A 17,034-nucleotide genomic window follows, 5' to 3' on the forward strand; every position below is an offset into this window, starting at 1 on the left:
ACATACATTTGTGACTACGTGTATATACATACATTTGTGACTACGTGTATATACATACATTTGTGACTAAGTGTATATACATACATGATACATTTGTGACTACGTGTATATACATACATTTGTGACTAAGTGTATATACATACATTTGTGACTAAGTGTATATACATACATTTGTGACTACGTGTAGAAACATACATATGTGACTACGTGTAGAAACATACATTTGTGACTACGTGTATATACATACATTTGTGACTACGTGTACATACATACATTTGTGACTACGTGTATATGCATACATTTGTGACTACGTGTATATACATACATTTGTGACTACGTGTATATACATACATTTGTGACTAAGTGTATATACATACATTTGTGACTACGTGTATATACATACATTTGTGACTACGTGTATATACATACATTTGTGACTACGTGTATATACATACATTTGTGACTACGTGTATATACATACATTTGTGACTAAGTGTATATACATACATTTGTGACTACGTGTATATACATACATTTGTGACTACGTGTATATACATACATTTGTGACTACGTGTATATACATTTGTGACTACCTGTATATACATACATTTGTGACTACGTGTATATACATACATTTGTGACTAAGTGTATATACATACATTTGTGACTACGTGTTTATACATACATTTGTGACTACGTGTATATACATACATTTGTGACTACGTGTATATACATACATTTGTGACTACGTGTATATACATACATTTGTGACTACGTGTATATACATACATTTGTGACTACGTGTTTATACATACATTTGTGACTACGTGTTTATACATACATTTGTGACTACGTGTATATACATACATTTGTGACTACCTGTATATACATACATTTGTGACTATGTGTATATACATACATTTGACTATATTGTTATATTCTTATACCATTATAAGATCAATATGTCTATAATTTTACCTATTTTAGTATATAGTATATGGTATTCAATTAATTTACTCCACAATATCTGTTATTGGACTTTAAAACTAGCGCTGAATATCATCCGGTACTCTTCTTTGACATTATTCTGTATGATTATCATTTTGAAGTTGTAATTTTATATAAAAAAATCTTTTTTTTATATTATTTATTTGCTGAATAGTATATCAATAGAACTGTAAATGACGAATGGTGGATAATGTATGATGAAGAGGGGATAATGTTAGTTTTAAACACATGAGGTAAAGTATCATGTAAAATAACCCGGCTGATCTAGTTTTTTGACATAAAGGGAACATATTCGTTCCACTGGTCAAAATACTGGTGTGTATACTGAGCTGTCAAAGGCGGCACAGAGAAAAATCAACAAGTGGATTTGTTGATTAAAAATGCTACTATTACATCGGATACAATAACTAACTAGTAGGATGAAGCCTCCAGATTGGTGACGGTAGCCACGTGACCTCATGACGATGGCGATGACGCAGCAAATAGCCGATGCGGTGATTAGGGCATGGAATACAATAGTTGGGGTATTTAAAAGTTGCCTGGTACACAGCATGAAAACAAGCCATTAAGTTCTCTTGAGAAAGACTGTGCGGGGAGCAGTTGAAACGCGTAGTGACGGTGCAGGCGACTTTCGTATCTGTGCATTATAACTCTGTGAATTACCTGCATTAGCACAGTGGACAATAACTGTGGGTGAATGTATATACAGTGATCCTGATTGATCCCTATGACATCATAAGTGTGAAGGTAGACTTTCCTCGCATTGTGATGTGCTGTTATACACTTTTAATCTAGTAAGTACAATTTTACTTGTGTGCATACCTTTGTAATAAATTGATAACAATGAGTTGCAGATGTGCTTGTTCTTATTCTTTGTGATTTAGTAAACAGTAAAAGATCTGAGAACTACCCCGGCCTGTGAAAAAAAGCAGCACCTCTTCCAACATTATAGAAAGAGAAACTCATTCCTGACTGACTGATGTGATTATATATCCTTTTGTGTGTATTTGCTCCTAGCTAAGTGTAGCGCCTCTTTGATCTTTGGGAATATTGTGCAATAATACAGCAAGGACAAGAGGATCCTATTAATTATCTGCATTTTTAGTAAAATATTTTAATATGTGATTGTCACAATAATACTTCACAAAGTGTGTATTTTTATAATAATTACACGACTTGTGTTTAGGTTATATGAATACCACAACACTTTCCTTACTGCCTGTTGTGTTAAAAAAGAAATAAAAAGATATATGTCACTAAAGAACTGTCTCTAGAGATAAAGCGATATCATTTTTTACTTTTATGTAACTTTAAAGGAATTTAAAATGCACAGCATGTTTGCATTATGCTTGCATTTGCAAAAAATGCTTGCTAGAAGATTTATCACAGGTTTTCTGTTTTCTTCAGTATGCAAGGCACCAAGTATATGCCTGTAAAAAATATTACAACATGTCTAGAAATCTTTCTGCATATAGAATAATGCTGCAAAATAATTTAAAATAAATTCAAAATGCACTACTAAACATTTCAAATTGAATTGAATGTCTTTTTAAGCAGATTCATATCTAATATTAATTATTAACCAGTAGTGGCAGGGCAGAGTGAAATTGCATGTGATTGTGATCACTGCTATACAGTAATTCTTCTGATGCCAAATTATCTCTTGATAAGCAATTCATCAATCAAGACTTTGAGGAGGGCTTAATGACAGAGTCTTTGATCAAGTGGCGTCCTCAGAAATTTCTTCTTGGGGGTACTTCCAAGAGGCCCACCAGTGATTTGTGGATGGGGCCTAGACTGGAGGTTAAGAATGGGCATGTCATTGGTGGGGTCAAGCGTCTCATTAGCTGTACTTGGCGTGCTACTGGTGGTGCTGGGCGTGCTGTAGGAGGCAGGGCCGGATTTACAGCCCAGGTGCCTGTAGGCACCAAAATCTGAAGCACTCTCGCCCTCCCCATTCACCGATGTGCCAGCGACCTTAACTAAGTGAAATAACAGCACTCCCCCAGGCCCATACTTTCATCAGGGGTAAGTTTACGAGAACGTACAATGTAAATCCTGTATTTAGTTTATGAAGAATAAAGATATATTGAATTATAAAGAGACGTTACCAACTAGAAACACATTTGTGCTTACGTATAGTTACAGACTTTTATTTGTGGGGGCTAAAAAAATCATATTGTTTAACTTATAATAACATCAATAATATGGTGCAGACCCTATTAGAACATAAATTATTTTATATTATATTATTTATTATAAATAATAATGTGCTTATAGTTACCTACATGAAGCCATCATATTGTGGGTAGCAGCTACTTCCCATACACCTAAGTCACTTGTGATGTCAGAGTAGGCACATGACTGGTGCTAACAAATTATAGAAAGTGCAGGAAGCAGCAAGCTCTGACATCAGAGGTTCTTTAGCTGAATGGGAACTACCTGTTATCATTTTTCCAGCTCTCCTCACTACGGTGGTTTCAGGAAGCTAATTTTAAGATGACTGGTATTGATAATAGGTAGAGACAGGTGCCCATCTATGGAGGGCGCCTTTACGCACATGCCTACTCTGCCTAATTATAAATCCGGCACTAGCAGGAGGGGACAGCTGGAATTGCTGCAGTGCCTGGGCAGAGTGGTGGTGGGAAGCCACAGTCGAGGGCAGCCATTATGATGAGAGGACTAGAGCCTCCTTGCCTTCCTGGCAACTCCACAGCTTTCATCTTCAATGTATGAGAACATAATAAAAAATGGGGTAGGGCTTGGTTAAAAAATTGGGCCTTCCCCATATCCCTAACTGGTTGAAGAACAAGTTTAGAGATGATTTAGCACATTTTCCCATTATCATTCAGCTTCCATATAGATTACTGCAAAATGCAATACCCATAAGAAAATTTAAGCAGAAAACAGAGACCATTCATCAAAATAGAATAATAGAAGGGACCAATTTTTTGGGGGGTGAAGATGATAAATGATGGTTTCAATCACAATGAAATAAAACTGCAGTGAAAGGCACATAGACTATAACCAAGGAGCATACAAAACCTCCTCATATGCATAAGTACGCATTTCACCTTGTTTCAAGCTGCAAAATGCTCATTTCAGCTGCCTTTATGTGATGTAAACTCCTTGTACGGGCTGCAAGGTAGCATAAAACTTAACAAGGATGGATTAAAAATAAAGGATCTACACACTGAGTTATATAGGAATATGTACTTAACAGTATTTCAGAGGATGTTAAGACCCAACCAGTGCCTCAACACAATGAAATTCATCTGCAACCTTCATACACACCTCAACTACTGAGCAAGCCCTTAAATGTCATTCACACTAACCATGATTTCCCACCAAAGTAAAAGCCCCTAAAATCCCAGGACCCTCTATAGGTACCCGAACCTACAGTACCTCCAACCCCATCTATCAGTCATTAACAAATTAATGGGAGGGCTCATTGTTATTCCTTTCAACAGAATTCTGCATGGTCAAGATTGTTAAAAAAAAATAGTGACTAGGTGGAAACAAAAAAAATTCTGAGAGCTGTTGCTGGCCAGCAGAGGAGACTATTTTTTTATACTTGCATCACTAGCAGCAAGCCTGGGCTGACAGGTTCCCTGCCTGTGAACTTTGCCTGCCTGCCTGTAGCTTCTTAAATGGGGGCCAATGACTATACTGTGCATGTGGGATTACAGCCTATTCGTGCACCAAGGGAGAGATTAGACATTATACCATATGGCATTACTTAGTATGCCAATGCTTTGTCTATGAAAAAAGAGCATCTTCTGGATAAAGAGTGTTTTCTTCCCATCACTGCTAAAGGGAAAATTATACTTGTTAGCCGAGACACCCTTCTCGTTTTCTAGGTCCTATGTATGGCATCTGGGCTTCATAAAATATAAGATTATGTGATTAACTTTAGTATAATAACAGCCATTTGATTCCTCACCTGGTTAACACAACAAGTCCTAGCAGCTCCTTTTCACATACGTCAGTGAATCTCTCTTTTGGAGTTTTTGAGAACAGGTCCCCTAGGAATTCCAAGACAGTTTCATCCCGGAGAACCTTGTGACTTACATCTGCACAAAGAGTCAGCTGGTTTTCAAGTTTCATAATGGAAACACAAAACCCAGGCCAAAGCATCAACCTAAAAAAAAAAGTGCTTTCATTATATCCAAAACATTGGTATGAATTAAAAAAAGAGGAATGGTAGCTATAATAAATAGTATAATGCAAAGTATACACAGAACTGGGCAAGGGTGTCTGATATCAGTTCTCAAGGACTACAAAAACTTTGAAAATGCCCCAGCAGAGGTGATCGAACAAGATTATTCAATTAGGATATTCCTGCTCAGTATGCAGACCTAGGGTTCTATAGTTTAAGTAATTCCAAAGGTTTACCAAATTTCTTGTTGTATAGGTAGTGAGTGAGCTAATTTTCTTCTAAGTATGCCTTGTGTATGTATACTACTGTGTACATAGGAAATTTGTTTTAGTTTCTGTGAAAATTAATTGAATTGCCTTAAGGTAGGAATTTTACTGGTCTATGTGTTTGATAGTGAGCAGGTGTGAGAGTATGTGTGTATGGCTGTAAATGTGTGTGTGAGAGTATTATGACACTGTGTGTGAGATTATGTTTGTATGATAGTGTGTATGATAATGAGTGTGTGTGAGAGAGTGTGTATAACAGCAAGTGTGTGTGACATATGTATATTATAGTGAGCAGGTGTGAGAGCATGTGTGTGATAGTGAGTGTGTATGATAATAAGTGTGTGTGAGAGAGTGTGTATGACAGTGAGTGTGTGTGACATATGCGTATGATAGTGAGCAGGTGTGAAAGTATGTGTGTATGATTGTGAGTGTGGGTGAATATGTGTGGATGACTGTGTATAATGAGTGTGTGCAAGAGTTTGTATGACAGTGATTATGTGGGTATAATGAGTGTGTGTGAGAATTTGTATAATAGTGAGTGTGTGAGAAAATGTGTGTATGACAGTGAGTGTGTGTGTGTGAGAGAATATGTGTGTATCACAGTGATTGTGTGTGTGTGTGTGTGTGTGTGAATAGGTGTGTATGATAATATATGTGTGAGAGTATGTGTGTTTGATGAGTGTGTGTGTGAATATGTGTATGAAAGTGAGTGAGTGAGTGTGTGTGAGAATATGTGTATGAGAATGTGTATGATAGTGAGTGTGTGAGAAAATGTGTGTATGACAGTGAGTGTGTGTGTGTGTATGTGTATGTGTGAGAATATGTGTGTATGACAGTGTGTGTGAGAATAGGTGTGTATGATAATATGTGTGTGTGAGAGTATGTGTGTATGACAGGGAGTGTGTGTGCGTGAGAATATGTGTGCATGATAATGAGTGTAGGAATATTTTTGTATGATAGAGTGTGTGAGTGAATATGTGTGTATGACAGTGAGTGTGTGTGTGTATGTGTGAGAATATGTATGTATGACAGTAAGTGTGTGTGTATGTATGTGTGAGAATATGTATGTATGACAGTGTGTGTGTATGTATGAGAATATGTATGTATGACAGTGTGTGTGTGTGTGTATGCATGTGTGAGAATATGTATGTATGACAGTGTGTGTGTGTGTATGTATGTGTGAGAATATGTATGTATGACAGTGTGTGTGTATGTATGTATGAGAATATGTATGTATGACAGTGTGTGTGTGTGTATGTATGTGTGAGAATATGTATGTATGACAGTGTGTGTGTGTGTGTCTGAATATGTGTGTATGATAATGTGTGTGTGAGACTGTGTGTGTGTATGATAGTGACTGGGTTTTAGATTATTAGCTACATTTATGTAACGGTCTGTTGCAGGATGGGGTGGTGCTGTTGTTCTATCCCGCCCTCTCATGCTGGTGCGACTCATTGTTATCTCCTAATTGAACAATATTCTATAGGATCAGTCAGTGTACTTTTTTTTTTTTTCCAAATGTTTCTTTCATGAAAAATATAGGTTTTACATCATGAAAAACGTTTCATGTTCAACAACTAATAAGCATATACATTTGTTTAAAGATACAGTGGTTGTAAAAAGCTTAAACAGTAATATTTTCATATGTCTTTTCATATTGAATCGTGTGCTGTAAATAAGGCCATAGTTAGGTTCTGCGTGAGTGGTGATGACATTTATGTATTACACGTGTGGAAGATGGGTAAAACTTTAGGGTCTAATTTAACACTAGTCCGAGGGTACATTTTAAAAGGGCTTCACTGAGATAGTGTGTTTCTATATTTATAAGAAAACTACTGGGTTATTAGTTAGTTGTTGGGCATGATGAATGAAGGTATTCTTTCCATATAACATAAATGGAGGAGTAATCCTCCAGTTTTTTGTTATTAGCATAGTGATATTTTTCCATCTGTAGGTAAGAAGAGACTCTATCTTTCCAGAATTGTACATTTGGGAGGTATCACTTTTTTCCAGTTGGATGGGATATAACTTTTGGCTGTGTTTATCATGATTATGAACATTTTTAATCTCAGCAAATATATTATAGGCGGAAGGTGATTGAAAATGAATATTCATGGGCATAAAGGTAATGATATGTCTAGTGTTTGGTCAATTTCTTTTTTGATGTTGGACCAATATATTTGTACTATAGGGCATTCCCACCATATGTGAATGAATGTGCCTCAGTGACCACATCCTCACCAACAATCTGATGGGTATTTGGGATTCATTTTGTTGAGCCTATCAGGGGTGTAGTGCCATCTGCAAAGAAGTTTCATATTCATTTCCGATGTGAAAATGGATGGACCCAGGATAAGATAATAAAGGTCTTTTAAATGAAGATGGTGGCTGGAGTTTTTTGAAGTTTGTGGATTTTACAGAGACCTGGCAAGTCTGTTACTCCGTGCCCCACAAAAGAAGATAGAGGTGTGCTGTTTTCCATTCTTTTGATTTTAGTGAAAATGGATGAGGCAGACAAACTAATTTGTCTAAAAATGGTACCTCAAATCTGTAGTGTTTGTTTTTTCCCTAGTTCCCCATTTGTGGGTGTATGAAGGGGGCTTATTTGTGTGTATTGATAGAATACCTGTATGTGGGTGCGGGAGAAGGCAGAGTGTTTCGTCGGGTGTGAGGTTCTGACGTAGGTTTGTTCTATCAGGGTGAGTTGAAAGATATTGTGAAAGTTGTTGGTATTTGAACCAGTTGTCAAATTTGGGTCCCAGAAGTTCTATGATTTCCTCTTTTGACTTTAATTTATCATTTTGTAGAAGGGTATAGCACGTGTAAGCCTGCTGTAATGTAGGGATAATTGTTATTGTCCAGGGATGTTGTAACATGAATTTTGGGTCATTTAGTATAGGCGTGAGTGGGGAATATTGGGTAGAAATGGTTTTATATTTTTGTAGAATGTTGTCCCATACTTTAAATGTTTCAATTATTAGGTAGGGTGGTGCTATAGTTTTTTTTACGTGTGATTGGGAGCCAGCATGGGCCACCTAGCTGTGTAGAACTAATCATGTTGTGTTCCAGAGTCACCCATACCTTATGGAGGCTATGCTTGCACCAATCTACTATTCGTGTTAAGAATATTGCATTGCGGTATAGTGAGAGATTGGGAACTCCTAGTCCACCTTTATGTTTAAAGGGACACTGAACCAAAAAATTTTCTTTTGTGATTCAGATAGAGCATGACATTTTAAGCAACTTTCTAATGTACTCCTATTATCAAATTTTCTTTATTCTCTTGGTATCTTTATTTGAAATGCAAGAATGTAAGTTTAGATGCCGACCCATTTTTGGTGAACAACCTGGGTTGTCCTTGCTGATTGGTGGATAAATTCATCCATCAATAAAAAAGTGCTGTCCAGAGTTCTAAACCAAGAAAATAGCTTAGATGCCTTCTTTTTCAAATAAAGATATCAAGAGAACGAAGAAAAATAGATAATAAAAGTAAATTAGAAAGTTTCCTAAAATTGCACGCTCTATCTGAATCACAAAAGAAAAAAATTTGTTTCAGTGTCCCTTTAAGTCACAAATCCACAAACGGCAGCACCTTATAGCAGATAAAAATCTTTATTCCATCATGTCTGGGTTAAACAGAGTGACGTTTCGGGTACAAAACCCTTCATCATACATAGTTCAAACCAAATGATGTGCCCTTATATAGGCCCACCTACACTCAGGTGTTCAATCAACACCTAATTACAACACCACCTAGTGGATTATCTTATATTACAACATATATCATTCACAGTAATTCTATGTGTGTTATACATAGTGCAGGTAAGTTATTAAAAACAATATATAAATATTATCGCAAATATATACACAGATATGGACCCTCAGTTTCCTTAACACTTTTTTTGAAAAATATCATCCAAATAATTTTAAACAATTTATAAACAACATTTAAACAGGTATAGTTACAGAGAGATTGCTAAAGAAATAAAGTATAATCCAATTCCTTATTAAGACCCTGGGGTTGCATTGCGTTCAACTTATAAATCCAAAATGCCTCTTTCCTTTTAAGGATCAACTCCCTATCACCTCCCCGCCTGGGATGTGGCACTGCATCAATTATCTGAAAACGGACTTGACTAATATTATGGCCACACTGTAAAAAATGACTAGATACCGGGGCCTCATGATTCTTGCACCTAATTTTACTTTTATGTTGTATAATTCTATCACGGACCCTACGGGTGGTCTCCACGATATAAATCCTTCCACATGGACACTTTATAAGGTAAATTGCAAATTTAGTATTGCACGTATAAAAACCCTTATTTGAAATTTTTTACCAGTAAGAGGATGAACAAAAATTGGGCCCTTTATCATAGAATTGCAGTTACCACATCCCAAGCACGGATAACAACCCTGATTCTTTCCTACTAAGTGACTCTGTTGTAACCTTTTTGTACTTCCAAGGTCTGTATACACCAACTCATCCCTAAGATTTCTTCTCCTTCTAAAGGGAGGCATAGGAGGTAATTCAAATTCAGCCACACCTGGATGGCAACCTTGTAAGACAGACCAATGCTTTTTATTGTTTTCATAATTTCACCACTATGGTTATTGTTTTCCATAACCAATATTAAGCGTCTATAGGAGAGGGATCAATACTGGAGACTGTACTCTAGCTAGTTCTCCCTGAATTAATCTTGTAGGGTAGCCTCTGTCTTCAAATTTTTTGCCATGTCATCAAACCTCTTAAGTCTATCATTATCTGATACAATGCATTGTACCCTCAGGAACCGACTTCTAGGCAGGGATTTCACAGTATTTCTGGGATGGAAACTCTGATAATGTAAATGCCCATTTTTATCAGTGGGTTTGACATATAGATCTGTACAGATTTTACCATCCTTGAAATATACAGTGGTATCCAAAAATTAACCTCAATCTCACTAGCAGTCAAACAAAATTTAATAGAGTTGGTGCTCCCATTTAATTCCTTTATAAATTTTTCCAGGGTTCCAATGTCGCCATACCACACACCGAATATATTGTCTGTGTACCGCCACCAGGCCGCTGCATGATTAAGGAACAACGTGTTCTCATATACAAATTTCTCTTCATAGACATTCATAAATATATTCGCGTATGTGGGGGCGACATTGGAACCCAAGGCCATTTCCTGTAGCTGAAGGAAGAATGAGTCTTGAAATAAAAAATAGTTTTGATATAGTACAATCCTTAGCAAGTCCTCAAAAAATATTTTTTGTGCCTTGGAGTATTCATTACTGGCCCAGAGCACCTTCATTACTGCTGCTATCCCACTCTCATGTTTTATTGCAGTGTACAGACTGCTCACATCCAAGGTGAAAAGTATACATTTGTCATTAATGAGATTCAAATTGTGAATCTTATCCAAAAAATCTCCAGTATCTTTAATATAAGAGCTACCTAGGTGCACAAGCGGTTGAAATACTTTATCTAAAAAAATAGCTATATTTGAAAACACTTAATCTATACCGGCCACAATTGGCCTACCCGTAGGGTTTGCAAGCCGCTTGTGCACCTTAGGTAAGGTGTAAACCACTGGAATATGTGGGTGGTCTATAATCAAAAAATCTGAAACATCCTTGGATATCAAACCCATTTGTAAAGCTTTTTTTTTACCACACAAGAAATATCTTTTTGTATCATTAATGTAGGATCATATGGTAGCTCTTTATATACTTCTCCTTGGGAAAAATGACTATGGATCTCGGCAATATACATACTTTTATTCATTATCGTTATAGCTCCGCCCTTATCAGCAGTTTTGATGATTAACTCTTTGTTGTTTTTCAGAGATTTTATTGCCTCTTTTTCTTTTTTAGTAATGTTATAGGCCTGATGTTCTCTTGCAAGTTTTTTATATAATTTATCCAAATCCCTCTTCACTAGTACTATGTATGTGTTTACACTATGGTTAACATTAGATGGTATAAATGTACTTTTTTTCCTAAGACCAAATTTATTTAGACTAAGTATGGTATCATCATTGCCGCTTCCATTCTGGGGTGATTTACCAGAAAAGAAACTTTTTAATTTAATATATCTAAAGAATCTAAATAAATCTTGCTCAAATCTGAACAGATCAATATCTGCATAGGGCTTTATGATAAACCTCTATTAAGGGCTGATTTTTGTTCTTCAGTAAGTGCTTAGTCCGAAATGTTAATAATTAAGTCATTAGTTAGCAGTTCACTGCTGGGGTTCCCCCAATTGATGGTGCACAGTCAGTAAAGTTCTCGTTACCTTCCTTCAATATCTCCTGCCTCGTCCGGGTCTCCTCGAACCTCTCCGGATTGGTTGGGCTCTGGGTATTGTATCCTTTGTGGCCCTTGTATTTGCGGCCACCCCGGTGGCCTCTCCTTCCGAATCCTTGGTTAAAAAACCGACTGACGAATCTGTTTCACTTCCTGCAGCATTTTCTCCTTGCTGCCTGTATCTCGGACGCCATCGGTTGCATGCTTCCCCTGTTTGTGGGCGGTGACCAAACTCCCGATCACGGGACCATCTGTAAACGAATCCGGCTTCATAATCCTCGGCATCCCTCTGGAACTTCGATCTCTTTCTGCTTTCCAATATTATGTGATATTCAGCTTCTCCCTTTTCAACATTCTTTACCAGAGTGCTGTATGTGACTACCGTCATCGTCTTGCTGAGCTCCTCCCTCAATCGAGCAATCTCCGTTTTTTGCTTAACTATTTCTTTCTGCAGGAACTCTACGGTAAGTATCATGAGGTCATAGGAACATTTATTAAGTATGCTGGTGAACAATTTACAGTACTCTTCATTGTTGGTCATTAAAGTGGGGTGCACATTCATCTGAAGACCCCTTGGGATTCGTTTTACCTTGCAGTATTCAGTTAGCGTTACTGCATGCAGATCAATAGCAGTGTATTTCTTGATTTGTCTCTCAAATGACTTGCCATTTATCTCCGTCTCTGGTGTTTTTAAAAACTCACTCGAACCTTTTACTGAAGTCATGATTCTGGCAGCATCCATATCCGTGTATCCAAACATAGGTAACCCAGTATCTTCTGGTTTGTTATCGTCAGACATTTCTGGACAGAGTGTACGTAACCAATTACAGCAACCAGCAAATAGTGATATTAAACTCACTCAGTAGCACAGCACTACTGTCAGGTGCAAGCCAGTACAAGGGTGCTGTAATCCCTTATTACAACATATATAATTCACAGTAATTCTAAGTGTTAAGGAAACTGGCGGTCCATATCTGTGTATATATTTGCCATAATATTTATATATTGTTTTTAATAACTTACCTGCACTATGTATAACACACATAGAATTACTGTGAATGATATATGTTGTAATATAAGATAATCCACTAGGTGGTGTTGTAATTAGGCGTTGATTGAACACCTGAGTATAGGTGGGCCTATATAAGGGCACACCATTTGGTTTGAGCTATGTATGATTAAGGGTTTTGTACCTGAAACATCACTCTGTTTAACCCAGACATGATGGAATAAAGATTTTTATCTGCTATAAGGTGCTGCCGTTTGTGGATTTGTGACTGTCAAGGGATTACAGCACCCTTGTACTGGCTTGCACCTGACAGTAGTGCTGTGCTACTGAATGAGTTTAATATCACTATTTGCTGGTTGCTGTAATTGGTTACGTGCACTCTGTCCAGAAATGTCTGACGATGACAAACCAGAAGATACTGGGTTACCTATGTTTGGATACACAGATATGGACGCTGCCAGAATCATGACTTCAGTAAAAGGTTTGAGTGAGTTTTTAAAAACACCAGAGACGGAGATAAATTGCAAGTCATTTGAGAGACAAATCAAGAAACACACTGCTTTGGATCTGCATGCAGTAATGCTGAGTACTGCAAGGTAAAACGAATCCCAAGGGGTCTTTGGATGAATGTGCGCCCCACTTTAATGACCAACAATGAAGAGTACTGTAAATTGTTCACCAGCATACTTAATAAATGTTCCTATGACCTCATGATACTTACCGTAGAGTTCTTGCAGAAAGAAATAGTTAAGCAAAAAACGGAGGTTGCTCGATTGAGGGAGGAGCTGAGCAAGACGATGACGGTAGACACATACAGCACTCTGGTAAAGAATGTTGAAAAGGGAGAAGCTGAATATCACAAAATATTGGAAAGCAGAAAGAGATCGAAGTTCCAGAGGGATGCAGAGGATTATGAAACCAAATAAGTTTACAGATGGTCCTGTGATCGGGAGTTTGGTCACCGCCCACAAACAGGGGAAGCACGCAACCAATGGCATCCGAGATACAGGCAGCAAGGAGAAAATGCTGCAGGAAGCGAAACAGATTCGTCAGTTGGTTTTTTAACCGAGGATTCGGAAGGAGAGGCCACCAGGGTGGAAGCAAACACAAGGGCCACAAAGGATACAATACGCAGAGCCCAACCAATCCGGAGAGGTTCGAGGAGACCGGGACGAGGCAGGAGATATTGAAGGAAGGTAACAAGAACTTTACTGACTGTACACCATCAATTGGGGGTAACCCCAGCAGTGAACTGCTAACTAATGACTTAATTATTAACATTTCGGACTGTACACTTACTGAAGAACAAAAATCAGCCCTTAATAGAGGTTTATCATAAAGCACTATGCAGAATATTGATCTGTTCAGATTTGAGCAAGATTTATTTAGATTCTTTAGATCTATTAAATTAAAAAGTTTATTTTCTGGTAAATCACCCCAGAATGGAAGCGGCAATGATGATACCATACTTAGTCTAAATAAATTTGTTCTTAGGAAAAAAAGTAAATTTATACCATCTAATGTTAACCATAGTGTAAACACATACATAGAACTAGTAAAGAGGGATTTGGATAAATTATATAAAAAACTTGCAAGAGAACATCAGGCCTATAACATTTCTAAAAAAGAAAAAGAGGCAATAAAATCTCTGAAAAACAACAAAGAGTTAATCATCAAAACTACTGATAAGGGCGGAGCTATAACAATAATGAATAAAAGTATGTATATTGCCGAGATCCATAGTCCATTTGGTCCGAAGGGGAAGTATATAAAGAGCTACCATATGATCCTACATTAATGATACAAAAAGAGATTTCTTGTGTGGTAAAAAAAGCTTTACAAATGGGTTTAATATCCAAGGATGTTTCAGATTTTTTGATTATAGACCACCCACGTATTCCAGTGTTTTACACCTTACCTAAGGTGCACAAGCGGCTTGCAAACCCTCCGGGTAAGGCTAATTGTGGCCGGTATAGATTAAGTGTTTTCAATTTAGCTATTTTTTTAGATAAAGGTATTTCAACCGCTTGTGTACCTAGGTAGCTCTTATATTAAAGATACTGGAGATTTTTTGGATAAGATTCACAATTTGAATCTCATTAACGACAAATGTATACTTTTCACCTTGGATGTGAGCAGTCTGTACACTGCAATAAACATGAGAGTGGGATAGCAGCAGTAATGAAGGTGCTCTGGGCCAGTAATGAATACTCCAAGGCACAAAAAATGTTTTTTGAGGACTTGCTAAGGATTTTACTATATCAAAACTATTTTTTATTTCAAGACTCATTCTTCCTTCAGCTACAGGGAATGGCCATGGGTTCCAATGTCGCCCCCACATACGCAAATATATTTATGAATGTCTATGAAGAGAAATTTGTATATGAGAACACGTTGTTCCTTAAACATGCAGCGACCTGGTGGCGGTACATAGACGATATATTCGGTGTGTGGTATGGCGACATTGGAACCCTGGAAAAATTTATAAAGGAATTAAATGGGAGCACCAACTCTATTAAATTTTGTTTGACTGCTAGTGAGGTTGAGGTTAATTTTTTGGATACCACTGTATATTTCAGGGATGGTAAAATCTGTACAGATCTATATGTCAAACCCACTGATAAAAATGGGCTATTACATTATCAGAGTTTCCATCCCAGAAATACTGTGAAGTCCTTGCCTAGAAGTCAGTTCCTGAGGGTACAACGCATTGTATCAGATAAAGGTACACTAAACAAGAGGTTTAATGACATGGCAAAAAATTTTTAAGACAGAGGCTACCCTACAAGATTAATTCAGGGAGAACTAGCTAGAGTACAGTCTCCAGTAGATCCCTCTCCTAAAAGGGAAAATAGATGCTTAATATTGTTATGGATCACAATAACCATAGTGGTGAAATTATGAAAACAATAAAAAAGCATTGGTCTGTCTTACAAGGTTGCCATCCCAGGTGTGGCTGAATTTGAATTACCTCCTATGCCTGCCTTTAGAAGGAGAAGAAAGCTTAGGGATGAGTTGGTGTACACAGACCTTGGAAGTACAAAAAGGTTACAACAGAGTCACTTAGTAGGAAAGAATCAGGGTTGTTATCCGTGCCTGGGATGTGGTAACTGCAATTCTATGATAAAGGGCCCATTTTTGTTCATCCTCATACTGGGTAAAAAAAATCAAATAAGGGGGTGTTTTATAAGTGCAATACTAAATTTGCAATTTACCTTATAAAGTGTCCATATGGAAGGATTTATATCGGGAGACCACCCATAGGGTCCGTGATAGAATTGTACAACATAAAAGTAATATTAGGTGCAAGAATCATGAGGCCCCGGTATCTAGTCATTTTTACAGTGTGGCCATAATATTAGTTCAAGTCGTTTTCAGATAAGTGATGCAGTGTCACATCCCAGGCGGGGAGGTGAAAGGGAGTTGATCCTTAAAAGGAAAGAGGCATTTTGGATTTATAAGTTGAACGCAATGCAACCCCAGGGTCTTAATAAGAATTGGATTATACTTTATTTCTTTAGCAATCTCTCTGTAACTATACCTGTTTAAATGTTGTTTATAAATTGTTTATTTGGATGATGTTTTTCTAAAAAAAGTGTTAAGGAAACTGGCGGTCCATATATGTGTATATATTTGCTATAATATTTATATATTGTTTTTAATAACTTACCTGCACTATGTATAACACACATAGAATTACTGTGAATGATATATGTTGTAATATAAGATAATCCACTAGGTGTTGTTGTAATTAGGGGTGTTGATTGAACACCTGAGTGTAGGTGGGCCTATATAAGGGCACATCATTTTGGTTTGAGCTATGAATGATTAAGGGTTTTTGTACCCGAAACATCACTCTGTGTTTAACCCAGACATGAAGGAATAAAGATTTTTATCTGCTTTAAGGTGCTGCCCGTTTGTGGATTTGTGACTGTCCAAGGGATTACAGCACCCTTGTACTGGCTTGCACATGACAGTAGTGCTGTGCTACTGAGTGAGTTTAATATCACTATTTTATGTTTAAGTCTGTACATTGTTTGTGTAGCTATGTGTGGGCATTTATGTTGCCAAATAAATTCATTTAGGAGTTTTTGAAATTGGTGTAGTAAGTTTTCGGGTAGCGGGATCGGTAGTGTCTGCAGAAAGTATAGTATCTTAGGTAGTATCATCATTTTGATAACATTAATTCTACAGAGAAACGAGATTGGCTTGGAGGATCAAGTTTTGAAGAGTGGTGGTTATATTTGCTTTTTAGGGAGTATAATTTCATGGGATTAGTTTGTCAAGGATTTGATG

The 17,034-nt window shown here is 37.1% G+C and overlaps 1 protein-coding gene across 1 annotated transcript in view; it reads right to left on the reverse strand.

Annotated features, from left to right (window-relative positions):
• PIWIL4 (piwi like RNA-mediated gene silencing 4) overlaps positions 1-17,034 on the reverse strand; it is a 684,822-nt gene that overhangs the window by 476,938 nt on the left and 190,850 nt on the right. The window contains exon 6 of the mRNA XM_053705591.1: positions 4,952-5,149. Coding sequence (XP_053561566.1) covers positions 4,952-5,149 — 198 coding nt within the window. The remainder of the gene's footprint in view (positions 1-4,951; positions 5,150-17,034) is intronic.

The sequence above is a fragment of the Bombina bombina genome, chromosome 3 (assembly GCF_027579735.1).
Source record: "Bombina bombina isolate aBomBom1 chromosome 3, aBomBom1.pri, whole genome shotgun sequence".
Lineage (NCBI taxonomy): Eukaryota > Metazoa > Chordata > Amphibia > Anura > Bombinatoridae > Bombina > Bombina bombina.